Raw genomic sequence first — 20954 nt, forward strand, 5'->3', positions numbered from 1 at the left:
ACAAAAAGTTGTGCTGTGGTTTAGTGAGGTACAAAAAATTCTGTTTTTGTCCTGTCCATTGCTTCCCAGTTTGTCCAGTTCCTGAAACAGTTTTACAATCAAACACAGTACAACTACAGTTGTCCTGTCCAGTCCCTTATTTTTTTAGTGAATCAAACGGACCCTTATAAAGCTATCTTTGTCATATCTCTAGCCAATGTGAGACTTCTAGCATCGATGGATTGCTAGTTGAATTCATGTAAAGGTGAGAATAACTTATTGTTATGTTGACCTATTTAAAAATCGAAAGTATAAGTTTGACATGTAGTATCTTATAGACTTATTTTTTAGAAACACGTTTTTTAGTATGGCAAAAAGGGTCACATCAATAAGATGAGTCGAGATTTTGAACTCGATCTTTTAAGGGGGTGTATTGGATTGAGATTTCATGGGATTTTAAAAGACTTTTTTATGACAAAAAAATCTTGAGGTATTCAATCAAGACTTTTACAAAAGTTAAATAAATCTTGTAGTATTCAATTAAGACAAACAAGATTTTTTTCAGGGCAACCAAATCCGTTGGTATTCAATTGAGATTTGTTACTACTTTCAAAATGTCTATTGGTATTCAAAAGTCTACCGATTTAGATGGATTCTTTTTGGGAATGGATTTTGAGAGACTTTTTAGTTGAAAATACACTTGATAGACTTTTTCAACAATCTCACCAAAAACCTTGAGACTTTTTTGAACTCTCCAAGACTTTTTTGTTTCATCATCACTGTATCAAACTTCTTCTTCTTCCCGGTTATTTCTTCTTCTTTTCTTTGTTCACTTTTTCAACAATCTCATCAAAAGCCTCGAGAATTTTTCAAACTCTCCAAGACTTTTTACTTTCATCATCATTATACCAGTTTTTTTTTCTTCTTCTTCTTTACTTATCAAATATGTTTTTTTTGCAAAAAATATTTTAACAAATTCTACATCTTTTTTACAAACTTTTGATTCATTACAACTTTTTTACAACAAATGAATTTTTTTTCGTCACATTCATCTGCTTTTGTTCCCATCAATGGTGGTGACTTTTTTAATGGTGATTAGAAACATATACGTTAAAAAAAAAGTAAGGATTTTTTTTTTTTTTAATATTTGGATTCCAAAAAAAATATAATTTCTTTTATTAAAATTTATTGATTCTTTTAAAATTTTTCAAATATACAAAAGTTTCCTAATATATAAAGTATTATAAAATCTTGATTCTAAAAAATCTTTTGAAAAAAATCTCTTAAAATCCATTCAAATCATGTGTTAAAAATCTTGATTGTAAAAAAGTCTTGTAAAAAAGTTTTAAAATCTCACAAAATCAATATAGTCCAACAAAATCTCATAAAATCATCAAGACTTTTTTTGCCAAAATTATCTCATAAAATCTCAATCCAATACATCCCCTTAAATTGATTTATCCTATTTAACTCACCGAAAAATGGACAAAAACAGGCTAGGCCGATCCGCTTAGCTTGATAAAAAAAAAAAAAAACCTTTCAATTATTAGGGTCATGTTAACTTGTGCCTAAGGGCACATGTTAAGCTACCTAAAAATAGAAATATAGCATTTAATGATACAAAGAATTTAATGTTTAGATAATTGAATACACCACAAGTTCAATAAATTTTTTTCACATTTATCTTCTTAACATGTGCCCTTAAGGGCACAAGTTAACATTCTCCTTTTTATTTTACCGAAAATGATGTGAATTACAGCACCAAATTATTAACCGATGCTGTTAATTTTGAAAATATTGAGAAATTCTATGTTGTAGTAGCTTGTACCTGTCCAGCTCTAGTCATAAACCCAACCAAACCAACCCATCAGTAAGATCAGAGGTGTGTACGATAATTAACCAAAACTGAAGATATAATTTGATACTAATTTCCTCTAATAGGGAGAGTAATTAAAACGGCAATATTTGACAGCTTGCAGCAGTTACCACTACAATTTATAGTGACAGTTTTTAGTTTAGACAACAAGAGTTGAAACTCAATACACACTATCGGAGGAGAAGAAGAAGAAGAAGAAATGGAGTTTCAGCAACAGCAACACCACCACCGTAACAACAACAATTCATCATCACCACAATGTTCGACCAATTCAAACTCTTCCTCCACCACCTCTTCCATAACCAACAACCCTAACAGAATCAACTCCAACGACCCTATGCACTCATGGTGGGAATCCGTTTCCAAAGCCCGTTCACGTATCCACTCACTCGCCACCATTCTCCCTAACCACACCCACACACTCTCTTCCCTCGCCGATTCCGAACGTCCTGCTCTCTCTCTCCTCTCTTCCCCCACCGCTTACTCCGCCCTCTCTTCTTCCCTCTCCGGTTCCCACTCCGATCCCCTCTGTCACTGGCTTTATGATACTTTCCTTTCCTCCGATCCTCATCTCCGTCTTGTTATCCTCTCCTTCATCCCTCTTCTCTCCGGTCTGTATCTCTCACGTGTCCATTCCTCCGATCCACCTTCCCTCGCTGGTTTCGAAGCTGTTCTTCTCGCTCTTTACGCCGCTGAAACCAAATCTAGAGCTGGTAAACCTTTAATTGTTACCATCCCTGATCTCTCCGTTCCGTCAATTTACCATTCTCCTCTCCGTAAATCTCCTGTAAACCCTAATCCTAATCCCTCCGTCGGTGTAATTTCACCTCCTCTTGAACCTCATCTTGCTGTTAAATCAACTAAACGTGCTTGCATCGTTGGTGTTGCTCTTCATTCTTATTTCACTCAGATCTCTCATATGCCGTCTTGGTCAAAGCTCGAATTTTGCAGATTTGCAGCCGGTTGGGCCGGTCAGGACTGTCCTTGCCGGAGAGAATTCGATCAAATTGAAAACCTAAACAACACTCTAGCTTTAAGCAATGGTGATAGTAACGGTAATGGTAATGGTGAGAGTGATGTTGAGATTGAGGAAGTTGCAGAAGTGATGAGGAATATGGAAATTCATGATCCTGATTGTGAATCTCCAAAAGGAATTGCTAAAGGAGATAGAATTCCTTTACCTTGGGAGATACTTCAACCTGCATTGAGAATTCTAGGACACTGTTTAATGGGTCCATTGAATTCTCAAGAGGTTAAAGATGCTGCTTCTTTTGCTGTTAGGTGTTTGTATGCAAGAGCTTCTCATGATTTGGTGCCTCAAGCAATACTTGCTACAAGGAGTCTCATTCAGCTCGATAACCGGAGTAGAGATGCTGCTACATCGGCTGCTGCTGTTTCGTCGAATGTCAACACACCTACCAAAGCCAAGAAACCTGAAATACTTCTTGTTTCAAAGTGATTATAAGATAAGATAACCCTTGCTGTATCTCTGTATAGTATATGGGTAGTGATGTTTCAACAACATTTTATCTATTCTAGCTTTATAGTTTATACTCTAGCTGTAAGCATAGTTCCTGGTTGAATTATAGATTCTTTATAGTTGTGAGTTTTTGCCCCTTAGTTATTTTGTTTTTAAGTTTATGTATATTTTATTTTCTGTTGATTAGTTATCTGTTTTAACATTGGTTCTCGGTAAAATTATCGTGTGCTATTGATTGTGCTATTGTTTGGTTGTAATTGTAATGCAAATGAATTTGCTATTCATGTGTGGTGTGAATCATTGTTGAACTTTAGCTGTAAAGATTGAGGAGAATGAATGATATGTTTTTTGTGAGCCATAATTTTGCTTGCATGTTTGGTTTCTCTACATTGTAGCTGAGCTTGGGTTGTTTTGGTTATCGGACATTTGTAATATTTCTGCAATTCGAATGTTATTTTTGAGAATGCATCGATGTTGATAATATTGCCAGCAAAATCTATAAGGCGATTTTTTTGTTAGTTATTGATTTCTTATAGATGTTCAGTTATTTTTGGCTCTGGCTGGGAGACCTTGACATCATAAAGGGTAACCCTATATTTTATCCTTGTACTAATTTTAAATAGCCTTTCAATTCATGATGTCTATTTGTTTAGTTGGATGGAACTATCGTGTATTGGAACATTTAAAAATATGAGGATGTTAATTTGAGTTTCAATTGAAAAGATGCTGCTAATGAATATAAAATACTGCATACTTTATAGGATCTTCATGACAGTGCCAAATTAATGCTTTGTTTGTTTTACCATTGATAACTCTCTCAATAGGTGCTTGACTGAATCATCAATTTATTATCATGCTTGGTGTGATTGCATCAATTCTCTTGTCTTTGTTGATACAATAAAATGTTCGAGTTTTTATCTAAGATGTTTAACAAGAACATTAGATGATAAGATTTGGTCATATGTTTTTGAATTAAATTGAATCTCAAATTGGAAACTTTACATTCTGATGTATGCAATGGTTATGAGCATTTGTCTAAGTCTGTCTAGTTGTGTTAAGATAATAAAAATGCAATATCATATTTACACTTACATTCTGTCCCTCCGTTTGATGTAAACTAAGATATAGTTGACGACTGGTTTTATTATCCATATGTTCAACTGTTGGCCGTTCTGCATGAGCTGTTTGTTTACAAGAAGGGTTTATCACTTTATCTAATGTTTGTTGGTGGCTGAAGCTTGAAGTTCAAAAGCTATAATGCTGCTATTGACCTTGGTTATCTTTGTGCATTCTATGTCATTAGAAACAATGATAGGAAGAGAATTAGAACACAGATGATAGACACCCAATAAAAATTTGTTGAATTTTTAAAGATTAACTTTTAGGAGAACGATGGTCTGCCTTCTTATAATTGATTTGTACTAAAGATCAGTTATGGTTTGTGCACCATCATAAAGCTTCATCATTCACACATCTGGTCTCAAGAAAACTTGAACATTTTGCCCTTACATCCCTCAAGCTTGGAGGTTGTCGGTTGTCATAAAATATTAATCTAAGATACTAAGCCACGCTCTGGCCGAGTTATATTGCATGTAGCCCATGTAATCTTTGGCCCATTATTCCCTTTATCTGCCTGTTATCATTGTCCTCAGAACCACATTGTATGACAATCTGTTGGGACTATTTGAGATAGTTTCACCCACTAACCTTGTGGTAACGAGCACGGACCACTGAAGAGAATTGCTCGGAAACTGACATAGGTGGTTACAAGCATGGCCAAGAGAACATGTATGTAACTCATTATATAGAAAACAAACACAGCATCGGCATAGGTTCTTGATATTCCATCACGCAACAGCTTGGATAACAAGTGAAAGTATTTTCCCACTAGGTGAAGTTGTATAATGATATTGGTTTCACAACACAAGGTTCTTTATTTGCTCCTGCTGTATCTAAAATAATCGAGCTATCTTCTTTCTCAACTCTTATGACTAGGATTGCGCCACATATCTAACTAACCCTACCTAGTGGCCAAAGATTTTGGTGTATTTCTTTCTAATTGCACCATCTAGTTGATATATTGTATTATTCTTTTTTTTTTTTTTTTTTTTTGGCTTTCGCACTGGTTCCGACCCACCAAAGGTGGACGACTAATCCAGCTCGTGCGTAGAGGCATGTGCACTGGCCAAGCGTTGTTCCCCCTGGGAATCGAACCCGGTATTCCCCGGGTACGTCCTTAGAAGGAGCTCCTTGCCACTTGAGCCCAATCAACTTGGTTTATATTGTATTATTCTCAAAGCTTACTTCTTTTTTTTTATAAGAATAAAATTTAGTGCGAGGGGATGGTGCCCCAGTCCAAGACAGGGAAGACCTTAGGGCTCTTAGAGCACTTATAAAGGTAATTACATTTACCTCCCTCCAAGAGTAATAGCGGGGCTCGAACTCGGGACCTCTCGGATTCAAGACCTGTCTCTTTTTTCCAATCTTCTTTTTTTTTTTTTTAATGTAAAGATTTTAAACACCTTTATTTTGAAAGGAAGAAGTATGCACTATATAAACTAGGGCATGAGTTATTATGCCTACAGAATAAATTTATACATGGTGCATAAACAAATCTTCACCATTAAATTGAATCTAACAAATCTCCAAACACACCATTTTCCACCCTCAAATCTACAACAGCAACCCCTGAACGTCATCAGATTGCTTCGTAGTTAGTTTTAAACTAAAATCATGCCAAAACGATTTTTGTTGTGGAATGGTTTCACATTAGATGTACTTAATCATGTTAAAAACCATTTTTACTGTGAAATGGTTTCAGAGGGTTGTAATCCAAAACCATTTTACTGTGAAATGGTTTCAGAGGGTTGTAATTCAAAACCATTTTGCTGTGAAATGGTTGTGTGTTATTTATACATGGTGCATAAGGAATTCGCTTGTGCACCGCTCTCATAAAGTAGGTGTACCACCTAACAATATAGTAGTACTAGTACTTCGTATCAACCTTCACTATCATATGGGGCTGTCTCATAAATATGCTACGTCAAACTCAAGGTTCTTTATTCGAGAAACCTCATTTAAAACATAAAATCTAAAAAAATAAATCAAAATAAAATCATGTATTTGACGCAGGATGGTATGATACATCTCAATTCTTATCATGGTACTGCAGGGTACTTAAAAATCCTCACAAGCAACTAACTTATGTACTCAAAAAGCTTATAATAATGACTTATTCGGTCCCCTCCATTTCAGAACAGATGTATGTTTTAATCCACAGGACACTAAAATGTTCCCTTGCCTCCATTGGCAATGTATAGCTACTGGTGCCTGCATATGTCCCCTTCATATAAATACAAGATGCTAGCTAGCTATAGTAAAAGAGTTGCACATGATACTGCAACTCGTACACATTTACTTCAACGGTAAAATAATGCAGAATTCTATGGTACATCAGAAAAATTTCAATGTATCGGTACATCAGATCATTAAATTATTAAGTAAATGAATATTTTTTTGAAAGAAATGATTTTTCTATCATTTAAAATATTATAATAACTGAATGTTATTTATCAAATTTGTAAAAAATAAAATTATATTTTTTTTAAATTTTTTTATCACTAATAATAGTCATTATTGGATTTTTTAATGAAAAAATGTAAAAAAGTTAATATAATGCATACAAAACATTGAACTTGTGTTTTTTCTTATGAAATCATCATCTCTAAAATATAATAATCGAAAAATAATTTTTTGATTTATAAAAATAATCATCAATATATTAATTAATTGATCTAATGTATCGGTACATTGAAATTTTTCAAATGTACCGTAGAAACTCCCTAAAATAATAGGATATCTTGTATTAATGATGATATGATACTTATTATGCAACCAAACATTAATGAATTAGATATTGTACCTTATTTAAGAGTATTTTTAAATGGGATATCTAAAAGAGTTTTATAGACTAATGATCCGTACCTCATTTTTTTCTTATCATTGGATTTGGAGTAACCATGACTTGCCGGAAAAAATATCGCTTTCTTATTACGAGGGTTTGACATATGTGTTGATGTTGGTAAAGAGAGTTGAAGTACAGTATTTGTATAGCTTCAAAAGACAAGAAAATAGCATTTATGAATGGTGCATTTCAAATTTCAACATCATGTTGAATAAGTTGAGACACATGAGAAAGTTCAGTATGAGGAGCATTTAAGACCCACACCTGTAACCATTCTGTAGTTGAAGCCAATTATCTACCCAAATATTGTTAAAATTATTGGTTTTCTTCCACTCTCTAAACACAACATAAGGCTTCATGAATACTTCGAGGCTCGCATTAGTATTTCAAATTTTGCTATCACCCAAGATCTGAAATTGATTTTACATCGAGATATTTAAAATAAATTCATTTTTGTTGACTAAATTATCTCTGATATATTTAATAGTATTTAAAATTAGTGAACCGGGAGTCAAAACATTTGCAATAAGAGTACCCAAGTGGATTTTTAGAATGATGAATTAATTCCTTATTTTTTTTCCTCTGTGTTGGTGAAACCTAATGACAAACCGAGTAATATAAAAATTATAGAAATAGCTTAAATAAGATGATGAAATATTACTATTAATATTTAATTGCATAATATAATATCATATCACCATTAGTATAAAGTACCTTATACGAAGGAGTGCATAAGTGTGATATAGTATTGTAAAGACAATTTATTAATAGTGTTTCAGTTTTGATTAAACTCCAATACTTTCAAAGCATAAAAGCGCTAAATTTTGATACATGTCACCAAGCATAGGATAACTACTCCAACACAAGGGCAGACATACCTCATCCAATAAGAATCCAATATTGTATTAATTTAATACTATTTTGGCCCCACTAACGTAGTAAAATTGCTATTTTTCATGGATACTCATGTAAGGTTGACCTATAAATACACGCACACACCTAAACCCTAATTAAGGTACACATATTCGACCCAATTTCTTAGCATTTTTCCCTCAATATTCAAATATTGATTTAAGCGTTGCAGTGCTAACATTTTTGCAAATACATTTCTCCTCCGTCCCTCAATCAAATACTAATTTTGTACCTTTCCTCGCCATTGGAGTATTTCCCAATTCCCATTCTGCCAGTTCAAAGCAAATAGTGTACAAAATTCAAATTAGTTTCAAAGAATTTGGAGATGCTCTCATTAGACTGTTTTAGAACAAAACCAGATGCAAGAGTGTACATATAGAGAGCCAACAGTTACATGTCAAGTACTTGACCACAATACTGTTGTAGACATTGATTAGGAGGACAACGAAATAGTAATATGGTATAAGGTGCATGTTCTCAATTGAGTCATGCAGCCTCCCCCCACACACACTCATGCATGTAATGCAGTTGATGATGAGAAAAAGATTTATCATATGTGTCCTGACTGTATTGCACACATTTCATGATCAAATCAGCAGCACTTAGTACAAAATTGGAAATTCTAGTCCACCAAGAGAGGACAAGGGACTGAGGGAGATTAATTTGTTTGAACATGAGAAAGAGAAAGGACAGACAAAGAGCTATAGCTTTCTTTTCTTTTGAAGATAGTGTGGGGGGTGGCCTACAGTGTACGGACACTGATCTATAGTTAAGTTAAAAGTTCTAAAACGACCAAACAATATTGATTGACATCATGGCACTTGTACTTATCATTTGGATCCCATTCTAGATTTTTTTTTGGTGGAAATATCCCATTCTAGATAATAACTTTGAATTATTTAAAAAAATATATAATGTGCACAAATCATAATAAAAGAACTAGCCTATTTAAAATCATAATAAAAGTGATTTGAAATATCAGCATGAGCATGATCTAGACGCACAAAAATTGATATCATATATAAAAGAATATAAACTTCGGATCTAAATAAAAGAAGTAAAACTTAAAGGAAATTAAAGTATAATGTAATATTTCTCAGACACTCTAAGGATAAACCCATTATTATAATTAACGGTTGGACCATATTAACGTCGGACATTTCAAGGGCCATGCCAACTCATAATAATGTGTTAGCCTAACACATCAATTGATCGGTTCATCTTGGTGGTCCAAAACATGAGAGCTATTAAAATTAAAGAAAAAAAAATTGGTGAAGTAATCATACACATAATGAATTATGCTAATTTTCACAACAAAAAAATTAAAGAAAAAAATTGTACAAAAATGTTAAAATTAAAGGAATTACTCATAAACCAAAAAGATTGAGTAAAAAAAAACCAAAAAGATAGTAAAAGGGTTAGCCGTAAAAAAGTTACAAAGCAAAAACTATTGAGTAGCTGTCACCGCATAGGGTTAAAGGGTGAGTACACCTGTCACACCCTTCATTATAAGGCTCACTTTGGAGGCATCTATTCAAACAAACAAACAAACAAACTCGCCCTAAAATGGCTTAACAAATAATCAAAATTCAATCTTTTTTTCATCCAAACTGCTTTTATCAAAGATGGGAGATGGTGGCGCAGTTCAGGTTACAAACAATTCCAATAAGAGTAATAAGGATAAGAAAAAGAAGAAGAAGAATAAAAACAGAGGTGGAAGCAAGAAGAAGATGACCCATGAACAAGTTTTGGCTTTTAAGTTTGTTACTGAATGGGTTTCTTTGGATCATCCTTCTTCTTCTTTAGGTTTGGCTACTTCTTCTGTTGTTGATGATTTTGGAGTTCAGAAGCCTGTTGGAAAAAATGGTGACAAAGTTCTGTTTGAATTGCACTCTCATTCTAAATGTAGTGATGGGTTTTTGTCTCCTTCTAAGGTTGTTGAGAGAGCTCACATGAATGGCGTAAGTTTTATTGTTGTTGTTTTGGTTTTTTGATTTTTTTTTATAGGATTGCTTAGGTTGTTTTTGTTTTCATTATTTAAGGTTGTTCTTTTTGTTGTCGTATTTTGTTATATAGATGACATTCCAATTCAATGTCTTTTTGCATTTACCTTTCATTTGACCAATTTTTGGTGATATCTAATATTCAAACCCTCCCTGTGTCACTTTCTGTGTTGGGTCGGCCTACACAGAACTGGCTTCAATTGATGTCCTTGGATTAGTCGGTCCTTGAGCTGGATACTGAGTCTTAAAAAAATTGTATATTGTCTGAAGATTTCTTGGTATGGCTGGATACTGAGTCTTAAAAAAATTGTATATTGTCTGAAGATTTCTTGGTATGAAAAACTAGCAGGTGCATGTGTACTTTGAAATATGACCATTTTTTAGTGAGATGAGATCAATATGATTATTATTTTATAAGGATGGTGTGGCTAATAGAAAGTTAACTTGATTGTAGAGGCCTCTAAAATAAGTGAAGATGGAATTTAATTGTCAAGTATCAATATTTTTGTAGATTGCATTTCCAATGAATTCTAAACAATGATTTTCAAAGGCATTATTCGCTTTAGATAGGATTGATTTCATTTATAGTTTTAGGGTTAGGTTCATTGTTTTTTATTGATATACTATTTACTCATAACAGGTGAAAGTTCTTGCTCTGACAGATCATGACACTCTGGCAGGCATCCCTGAGGCTGTAGAATCGGCTCGAAAATATGGAATCAAGATAATCCCAGGTGTTGAAATTAGTACAATATTTTCTCCAAGGTAACTTTTTAAATTTAAAATTCTTGATTCTTGATGCTTGTTAATTGTATTGACACTTAACCTTTTAAAGAAAAATTGGATTGCAACGTATGTTACTTGTGTTGCTTCTCAGGAAAAGTTGGAAATTTATAAACTATAATTGACCAAGTGTGCGTTTGGTTTTGTGGTGACAAAAATTGATTTTTAATGAAATGAGTCGAGTGTAAAGAGATTTATTTATGTTTAGGTACATTTATGTAACAGTGTAAAGAAATTAATTGTAGAAGCAAACACTACAAAATCTAGTTTCAACTTATAACCAATTCTACTCAAGAACATCCAAACATGTTAAAAAATCAATTTTACAACTCTAGAATCAATTTTTTGGCTCATCCAAAAGTGAAACCAAACATAAACTAAATCAATTGTATTTAGCATCCTTTTGTTCTCTATTGGTTCTGATGTTTGTCAATCTATTAGCAGTGGAGACACTGAAGCAGAGGAACCTGTTCACATATTAGCATATTATAGCAGTATTGGACCATCAAGGTTTGCGGAGCTGGACAAGTTTTTGTCGAACATAAGGGATGGACGTTATCTTCGAGCAAAAAACATGGTCTTAAAATTGAACAAGCTAAAAATGGCCCTTAAGTGGGAACATGTTTGTAGGATTGCAGGCAACGGAGTTGCTCCCGGAAGGCTCCATGTAGCCCGTGCTATGGTTGAAGCAGGTTATGTTGAGAATCTCAAACAAGCCTTTGCTCGATATCTTTTTGACGGCGGACCTGCTTACTCCAAGTAATGTTTCATTGCCTTCAATTGTTGATTGCAACTATTTGTGTATTTAAGGAAAATGGTTAAAGATCGTATTATGACGATTGTATTTTCAGGGGAAGTGAACCTATGGTGGAGGAAGCAATAAAAATGATTTGCGATACTGGGGGTGTCTCCGTTCTGGCTCATCCATGGGCTTTGAAAAATCCTGTTGCCATTGTTAGGAGGTTAAAAGAGGCAGGCCTTCATGGGATGGAGGTCTATAAAAGTGATGGAAGGCTTGCAGGTACATGAATTTTCTCATTTGTTTAATCATCAAAATTGATGCTATAGCTTAGAATTATCGTCTCAAAAAACCAAAACTAGGGTGGATCTATTTTGTCAATTGTCCTACAAATTTTATTCAAAATTTATTCAGATGATTTCAAGAACAGAAACCATAAAGAGTTCAGTGTGCACAGCGTGCTCCTTTCTTCTAGTTGTACTACTCATATGTGATGTATCAAATTATAAGACTCAAGGCAATGAAAAATAGGTTGATATATATCAGGTAGGTGATGACAAAAACTAGGAATTGACAAAAACTGTGTGTCATATAATTGAGTCTTGCAATTAACTTGTATTGAAACTAGTAAGCGTAAAATGACACATAACCAAGTAACCAAGTAACCAAGTATACTCACAAGTCATAATTATAAATGTTCCTAACCGACATGTGTTCCTAAGTCCTAACCAAGTGCTCGTTGAACTTGCATATATTGTGGCCAAATGCAATCAATTGCGGTTTCGTAAACATCAAAAACCCTTATGTTGCAGCCCAGATTGTGGCTGTGGACCTTTATATGAAACCCTTGAAATTACAATTTGAGTCCATTTGGTAGAAACAAACTTATCAGTACTGTCAACTTGTGCTAGCTAATGATATAATGGCTATCCATATCTAGTCATAAAATTAAAACCGTGCACAATAACCAACTACATCTCATGCGGTCACAATTGTCTGATATGAAGTTGTTTACAAAGAGATGTAAAATTAATCATCTTTTTAATTCTGTTCTTGCATGTTAATTTTTGGTATGCAGCTTATAGCGACCTGGCCGATACCTACGAACTTTTGAAAATCGGAGGTTCGGACTATCACGGAAGAGGAGGACACCATGAAGCTGAGCTGGGAAGTGTGAACCTTCCAGTACTAGTTTTGTATGACTTTCTTAAGGTAGCTAGACCTATATGGTGCAATGCTATAAAGAAAATATTGGAGTGTTATGCTGAGGAACCTTCGGATACTAACCTAGAAACAATTACAAGGTTTGGGAGAACCCGAGTTTTTAAAGGAGGTTCACCCTTGAACTGTGGACAGGATTTGATTGATCATTGTTTACATCTCTGGTTAAGTAGCCAAGAGATGGAAAATGAAGAGTTTGAGGCTATCAAATTGAAGCTTTCCAATGTATCTACTAGTCAGGGAGGAATTCAGGTTCTCATAAAGACTTAGAAGTTGTGTATTCTATTTGTTACATAAATTTTGTTAATCATTCCCCTGTATTTTTGTTTGGCAGTCTCATTGTTAAATTTGTTGGTAAAGTTTAATTGCCTATTGATTTTGTTTTGAAGTTTTTCTATGATCATTGAGCCAACATTTCTGATATTATTGTGGTATATCTTATATAATTGATATTTTAAAACACATTTGTCAGAAAATACTATGTATATCAAGTTTTGGCGAGAGGATTCATTTTCAAATAACGTGAAATTAATACTTCATGTTCATGTCGATAAGGTATCAGTTCAATAGTAAAAATTTGATATTATAACTAAGGGAGTACGTTCAAATTTCTATCATCGAGTTGATATTTTTAGTGAACTGTATCAAAAGATCCTCATGTGAATCATTATTTTAGTTTTTGAAATTGTGAGTTAATAAATTTAGTCCATCTGCTGCGAACAAAAAAATGTCGGTTAAAACTAATGGAAGACCGTATATTATCTTGAACCTTGAATGCTTATTTGTTGTGTCAAGACAAATATAGAACTTTAGAAATACAGTGTGCTTATAAATATGTGCAAATACATAAAAAGTTGTTGAGAGAACAAAATAGGCAAAACGAGAGAAATCATAGAGTTTGTATTAAATTTCTATAATTAAAAAAATCATAGATATTGTATTTTTCTATTAATCCATTCATAATAACTTGTGCTCTTTTTAAACTTTGAAAATTTAACAGAGAAGATAGAAAAGAGGCAAAAATTTTGGATTTTAACTTAACATCTTTAAATTCTTCAAAATACATGAAAATGGCTAGAGCTCTGATCATCATCATCAAGTTCCAAAAAATACACTCCGTTAATCAACCGATTCTACAGCTCTTGTTTAATCGTGGCGTTATATGCACCGACCAACCAAGTACAAGTCATGAGCAGATTCAATTGGAACATTAGAGCATCCACATAGGAAGGATAGTGTGACCTGATCCCTGACCTCATCATCTATATTTTCCAATCTCCATCTTCTTCTTGATTGTTTTCTGACCATAATATATCGATGAATCTACTATTCCCGCAACGGTGAATATACCTATGTAGAGAAACCGAAATCCATTTTTATTCAGTTGCATGAGGCGATAAAATTGATGTCTCAAATGTCCAGATATAAAAGTGAATATACAATAGTAGAAGTGTATGATGTATACCTCCGATAATTGCACAAATATTGGTCAGGAAATGTAAAAATGGAATGTGTTCCTCCTTAAAGTTGACCTGCAACATTAAACACATCAGTTTATCAAGAGTTCATGACAACAAAATCAGACAAGGAAAGCAGAAAATCAGCCAATTATGCAAATTATGTGCACAAATTTTGGCGATCAAAACAATTCCCTAAATGTGCATCATGCGCTAAATGAGGAGATATATATTAAGGTAATATCTTATGGAAAGACTAAGACTGTTCTGGCATGGCAGGCTGTAACAAAGTGACGCGTAAAAACAAATATTTCAAGTGTCGTCAAGGGAAGAAGAAAAACACTTCACATCACTTTTGTTCAGTTTTGATGCAAAACTAGCATTCTTACCTTTATTGGAGATATGTCATAGAAGAAGAAAACTCCTGGAACTGCAGCACCTAGTTCTGAACTCTTGAAATGCTCGGTCACGGAATACTGTACAATAAAATTTATGGTGCTAATTAGACACTATCCAACGAATGAACAACATGAAATGAAAGTATGTTTATGACATTTAACAATACCTGATTCGAATATATAACACGACCTCTAATGTCTGTGTATACTGTAGGAACCACCTGCAAAGAGTATATAGAAACATAACAAGTGTTATTCACCAAAAAGTAAAGAAAAAACGTCACAATATCATGCTATAAAAAATGTATACAAAAAAAAAAAATAATGAGGAAAATATTTCCTGATACTACCAACCTTTATGAAATACTGGTACATGCCATGGCTAGTTCCTTGGACCCATTTTACCCTGCAAAGCATTACGCGAAAAGATGAAAGAGACTTCAAATGGTTGGGACAAGAAAATTCTTTCATAAAGGCTACTTTGGGAGAAGAAAGAAAATTACCCATCAAGAGGATTAACCAATCCAGGGTAATGATGACCAAAACTTAATTTGTTGATCTGATGGCTTATCTGCATCATACACCATGCGTTGAAAATCAATTATGTGATTACAAGCTAAAGGGAAAACATTGTACATTTTTTGAAGTTTTCACGTTATACATAAATTAAAACAAGGGATGTTAGAAATTTGGTTCAGTCTTACATTATAATGATTATCCTGCAAAGCAAGCAGATCAGCCAGAAAGATAGCTGATTGAAGAAAGCTTTGGCCAGTTGCAAAATGAAAGTTTCCTGCCACTTTATTCACTTCAAGAGTTCCATGAATATTGCATCCTTCACCTTCTTCATCCTTTACCTTCTGGACAAAACCCTCTCTTTGACACTAAAAGCAAAACCAAATTGTTAGAAGCTAAAAATGTTAGGTTGTCAAATGCTCTAAAACTAGATGATGATTTCGACAGTTATGAAACCACAGGATACCAATCAACAAATGTGTCATTTGTACTGTGAGGAATTTTAATTTTTTTTGGATACAAGAATGAATTCATTAAGAATGTAAAAGAGACTTAACAATTCAATAAAACATAAAACAAAGAAAGAAAAATAAAATCATTGCAGCAAAGCTAGTATGGAGTCTTCTATTTGCTTTTATTAGCCTCCTCATAAACATGCTTCAGCAGCAATAGCATAAATAAAATGTCTCATAAGTGTGGCATTTGAAATCACATAAAATAACAACTATTGATTATGTAATAGAATGAGAGTATCAAGGCAACCTGATCAATCAAATCGATATTGGTCAGTGCCCAGCCCTTCTTCCTATATGCCTCACGAACTTCTTCACAGTTATTACAGCAGTGGTCATCTGACTGCATGAGAGAGAGGGAGAGAGTGAGCATGGACGTGAAATAAATTATTAAGCAATTAGGGAGTATAAGTTGTACTGAATTGAAAGTGCACAAATACACACAAAATAGTACAATTTACCAAGCATTTTGCACAGCAAAATTGAAATTTGAAAGCATCAATGATAAAGGTCAAATTAAACTTCGGCATCATAATAGCTACTCATAAAATTCAGTAACAATAGATTCTCAAATCACACGAGAACAAGTGCAGCTATGTAAATCAAACCAAACTTTCTTGCATCAGCATGACTTTCTCTCCAATATATACAGATTTAATAAAATCAAGGCAAAAACAAATATTAAACTTCTATAGTTTATACTACTTGCTTGATCTCTTCCGCTGACATATTTAGGCAATTTCGATGCCCTACAAAAAAAATTAAGCTAATTATGTTCTACTATTTTCCATGCACAGTGTAAAAGCACTATGTTTTCAGTTACATGTACAAAGTATAGATACCTCCATTTTCTGTTTTATGTCCAAACTCCAGAATAGATTAACAATCACATTCTCTTTTTAACAAATAATAAGAGCTAAATATATTCTTGTTTTGTGACATCTTTCTTCAATGAGGCACAAGCTTTTTGGCATTTTTTTGCCGCGAGTCATTATAAACCCCTACCACCTTAAGGGGGCATTTTACCTTTGACCACCCTGTTTAGATCTCTAAGAGTATCTCATGGTCAAAGCTCGCCAAATTCTTTCACTGCACCCCTTGCAAGTCTTTACAACACTCAACGCTTACCGTAGTTACAAAATTATAAGAACACTAGAGCAAATTTAAAGATAATAAACAATCAAATGTACCTCTTCTGCACCAAAACATGAACCACAATATTTTTCATCATGTTCAAGTCTGCCACCATGTTTCTGTAAGGGCCTTTCGATCTGCAATGGGATAAATATACAGGAAACAAAAAAAAAAAGTAACTTTGTTATACATGAATATATACCCTAGTCTTTTGAATGGCAAAAAAAAAGTATAAACATGGTAGAAAATAGAAAATTGGATTTCCATCCCTCCATCAAACAACTGGGGTCCATTAGATTCACATGGAATAAACAAAAGTTGTTTTTTTATTTATGTTAACAAAGGAATATCCAATTCATCAAGGAAAATACTCCAGATGATCAAATGCATTATTCAGTCTTTGCAAATATAGACAACTCGCTCGTTGCTATAGATGTATCACAGATCAAACAAAAGCACTCAAGTAGAGAACCTTTCAATTTTCTAAGACCATTGAGAAGAGTGACATTGTTGATTTGGAAAACAAATATGATGCCAAACCCAAGCCAAGCAATGCAATTTATTTTTCAGGCTATTACCATCGTGCAATCTACAGATTATTGTGCCAACAGAAACCCAAGATCCGCACATAAGAGTCTGCATGCAAGAGCTTAATTGATATGCAACAATCATGCTATCATCCATAGTATGTTCCTTTCCTAAGTAAGAAAGCTAATGGTTATACTAAATTGATTCGCATTAAATATCTGAACATTATCCTAAAGTTCATAACTAACAAGAATAATCTAACGGGCCAAAATCTTTATTCAAGTATCTTCATTTCCATGTTCCACCACTTACCAGTCATCCTTATAGATAAAAGGAACAGAAGCATGAGGCCTTTCATTTCCAAACAGCTATGAAAGTACGAATTTAATCACAATTATGTCCGCCACAGTAGGCAACCAGATTTGAAAGCGGTAATTTATTCAACTGACTACTGAGATCCAGTACGTATCACAAAACACAGTGCCAAAATTTACAAAATTCCCAGAATAAGGTCAAATTTCTCCTTAACAATAATTCATCTTAATTTGAATTAAAATGCAACATCAACTAAGTCTTATCTCACAGTATGTGATCTTCTACTGTTCTACATACATGGATCAATTCATGTCTTTGGGATCTACAAGACTCCACAAATCAAATTTTCCTTATAATTGTTTAGAGCACAGTAATCTGTACTGGTTTCTCCTGAAGTTTTCTTTAGACTTCCTCCTCCATTCCTTTTGGTTGAACTATTGTCATTTTGATTAACTTTTCACTCGATCATATTGATCTTCTTCTCACATGAGCAAACCCCTTTTAGTGAGTTTCTGTCATCTCCTCAATAGGTACTACTCCAACTTTCAGCCAATACATTAGTTTCTAATCCTATATTTTCTAGTATATCCATGAACACTCCTAAAACACTGGTTATTTATTTCAGCTATATTTTTTAGCTCTTGTTGCCAATCTACCACCCAATATTCACCAACTTACTGAATTATAGATTGGCATGTCTAAACAACTCCTCCGTATGCAGCTGCACTCTTTTGAACATGGATATAGAGTTGAAAAGATACAGGATATATTTTGGCAATAAAATGAGATAAAAAAAAAGTTCTCTACAAAATGCAAAGAAAGTAATTGCTGCATTGTAAAATGGTATCGGAGTATTTAAGCTAACCTTTGGTGCACCAATTCCCTCCTTCCTAGCTTCTATCACATTACCATTAGCATCAATTCTTTGTTTCATTATATTATGTAGCTGCAAATAGAAACAGGGTTAATTAATACGAGCAATCAGCAATGGGCCTAAAAGTATCGGAACTGATATTTTAATTGATACAATGAAATTTGAGCAGTACATACTATATCATGATGCCGTTCGCCACTGATATCCATCGTGTCTAAACTGAGTATTGAACATCGAACAGCAGGAAAAGTGACATCAAACTGCATTTCCAAAGGGGTAAAGAATTAAAGTTTTTCTCGGAAAAAGTAGAGTCAAGGTCTAAAGCTAGTGCAGAAACGCAAACATAAGTAATACAAGAAGTTAGGACACTCAAAACTCTACAGAATTGTTTAGAAGGAAAAAACTGTGGGATAACGGAACTTACACAGTTTGGCTAAACAATAAATCACCAAACTAATAAATTTATGGGAAAATAATATTGTACAACCCATGAATCATGACATATACCATAAATTTGACTTGGAATGTGAAGAGGTGAGCTAAACTATTAATGTTACAGTACAAATATAACAATGATGATTACATTGATGTGTAAGGTTTCTCCCCTTGAAGTATCCACCAAAAGCTTACTCTCTGTAACAGTATAGAGATACAATCCTGCAAACAGAAGGTAACAGGTAAAGTTATTAAAGTTTGATGATAATAACAATGGTCACATATATGGGCAGCAAGGTAATAATTCAAATAAAAGAAAGCCTTAATTAGCCATGTTTCATTTAAGATCACTCTCACAAAATCGGGTCTAATAACATTAATCACGAGTTCTATAACAGCCTTGAAATTTATCAGCAATATATTTGTCGCAAGGCGAATCAATGCACACAAATGAAAGCACAAACAAACCTATCCTTGAAGAAATCCCTAACATTCATGAATTACATCATTAAAACATTGAATCAAAACCCTCATTGTCTTGCAGTTGTCACATTGGATCATTAATTCATATAACATGGTAATGGAAATAGGGGGGAAGAATTAAGCTTCCATAACCATTCAATTCAACCCTTTTTTTTTTTTTTGCTTAGCACTTCAAATTCAGCTCAATAATACAACAGAATTTGCAAAGCATAATACATAAATTGACAAAATTAACTCAACAACCCAGAAATCAAAACCCACGAAATCCAATTCACCCCTTCTAAATTTCCAAACTTTACCAACCATGCAACAAAAAAACATTCAAAGTTCCAACATTTTAAAAAAATCAAAATTTAAAAGGAAGAAGAAAAAATCATACTTAGCTCAGAAATAAAAAGGAAAAGCATAACGGCGGCGGATACAACGGTAACGACACCGCCGGCGAGCGTGCGGTTATAAAAATCTTCATTGACTTTAGGGTATGCATCCAAATTCCGGAGCTTATTGAAGACTCTATCCATTGATGGTTCTCAAAATCTTAACAAGTAGCGAATTTTGAGAAACTATAAAGGCGAGAACGGCGCTCCGTCGTAGACGGTGGCCGGAGAAGAGAGCGTTGAGGTTGTTGAAGAATGAAGAAAGACTGAAAATAATTAAATAAAATCAAAAAGTGAGTCTTTATTCAAAGGTCAATTGAGTCCAACATGCCGTCTAATAACTTTTTCTTTTTTTTTTGTGAAAAATAAATTAAAAAAGAAAAAATAATTTTTTGATTGGTAAAATTAGGAAATAGAATCTCTCAAATTTAATCAGATTGAATGGATTACGGCTAAATATCTTGAAGTGGATATTCAATGATTGTGTTCCCTAGTTATAAATAGCTTATTAACCAATGGTGGTTTTGTTTTTTTTACTCAATTTTTAACCAATGGTGATGGAGTAACTAAATACATCTCTTTTGGATAAAATTACTCTTATTTTCTGTATCTTTTATTTTTCAAAATAATAATAATAATAAGTCAAATGGCCCCGAACAAAGACATTATGAAAAGTAAACTAAAGAATCTATCATAAATATGTTTATCACAAGATTAAATCTAAATTCTGCAAATAAATAAGTCACTTGTCTCTCAAAAAATACAGTTCGTACTAAAATTGTAAAGATTGATAAGTTGTTATTCGTATCAGACCATTTAAAATTAAGGATGATGTTGTAATATAATTCAATCTAACATAGATGAATTGAACCCACGCTTCATAGTAAGACAAATCCAAAAACAACCCTAAGTTGGACTGCAGTAATCGAGCATGTGTCAATCTTGCAATAGTAATGGGGTAGGATGGG

General features: G+C 33.6%; 3 protein-coding genes across 4 annotated transcripts; 2 read left to right on the plus strand and 1 right to left on the minus strand.

Moving 5' to 3' along the window:
* Positions 1–1781: 1781 nt before the first annotated feature.
* On the plus strand, positions 1782–3696 carry LOC123916776. Its single transcript, XM_045968306.1, has one exon. It carries the CDS (start codon positions 2055–2057, stop codon positions 3312–3314), a length of 1260 nt encoding a protein of 419 aa, XP_045824262.1. The 5' UTR covers positions 1782–2054; the 3' UTR covers positions 3315–3696.
* Positions 3697–9739: 6043 nt separating this feature from the next.
* LOC123918042 (3',5'-nucleoside bisphosphate phosphatase) lies at positions 9740–13329 on the plus strand. Of its 2 annotated transcripts, none has more exons than XM_045969978.1 (5): positions 9740–10172; positions 10855–10979; positions 11439–11756; positions 11849–12018; positions 12815–13329. In XM_045969978.1, exons 1-5 carry the CDS (start codon positions 9837–9839, stop codon positions 13225–13227), a joined length of 1362 nt encoding a protein of 453 aa, XP_045825934.1. In that variant the 5' UTR covers positions 9740–9836; the 3' UTR covers positions 13228–13329. The 2 variants fall into 2 exon arrangements, with proteins under 2 accessions (XP_045825934.1, XP_045825935.1); XM_045969979.1 differs by having other exon boundaries at positions 11442–11756.
* Positions 13330–13916: 587 nt separating this feature from the next.
* Positions 13917–20454, minus strand: LOC123915789 (endoplasmic reticulum-Golgi intermediate compartment protein 3-like). The gene is made up of 13 exons (XM_045967029.1): positions 19989–20454; positions 19275–19348; positions 18868–18951; positions 18683–18763; positions 17031–17111; positions 16091–16183; positions 15517–15696; positions 15316–15383; positions 15167–15218; positions 14980–15033; positions 14804–14890; positions 14423–14489; positions 13917–14307 (listed from the first exon to the last, which is right to left on the minus strand). Exons 1-13 carry the CDS (start codon positions 20128–20130, stop codon positions 14216–14218), a joined length of 1155 nt encoding a protein of 384 aa, XP_045822985.1. The 5' UTR covers positions 20131–20454; the 3' UTR covers positions 13917–14215.
* Positions 20455–20954: the final 500 nt, after the last annotated feature.

Source organism: Trifolium pratense, linkage group LG3, assembly GCF_020283565.1.
Source record: "Trifolium pratense cultivar HEN17-A07 linkage group LG3, ARS_RC_1.1, whole genome shotgun sequence".
Classification (NCBI taxonomy): domain Eukaryota; kingdom Viridiplantae; phylum Streptophyta; class Magnoliopsida; order Fabales; family Fabaceae; genus Trifolium; species Trifolium pratense.

Coding starts and splice junctions, on each gene's coding strand:
- LOC123916776 (XM_045968306.1), top strand. CDS start 2,055: ATGGAGTTTCAGCAACAGCAACACCACCACCGTAACAACAACAATTCA.
- LOC123918042 (XM_045969978.1), top strand. CDS start 9,837: ATGGGAGATGGTGGCGCAGTTCAGGTTACAAACAATTCCAATAAGAGT. Junction 10,173..10,854: donor AGAGAGCTCACATGAATGGC/GTAAGTTTTATT, acceptor TACTCATAACAG/GTGAAAGTTCTTGCTCTGAC. Junction 12,019..12,814: donor AAGTGATGGAAGGCTTGCAG/GTACATGAATTT, acceptor TTTGGTATGCAG/CTTATAGCGACCTGGCCGAT.
- LOC123915789 (XM_045967029.1), bottom strand. CDS start 20,130: ATGGATAGAGTCTTCAATAAGCTCCGGAATTTGGATGCATACCCTAAA. Junction 15,384..15,516: donor TGCAGGATAATCATTATAAT/GTAAGACTGAAC, acceptor TGTATGATGCAG/ATAAGCCATCAGATCAACAA. Junction 14,490..14,803: donor ATGACATATCTCCAATAAAG/GTAAGAATGCTA, acceptor TTAATGTTGCAG/GTCAACTTTAAGGAGGAACA.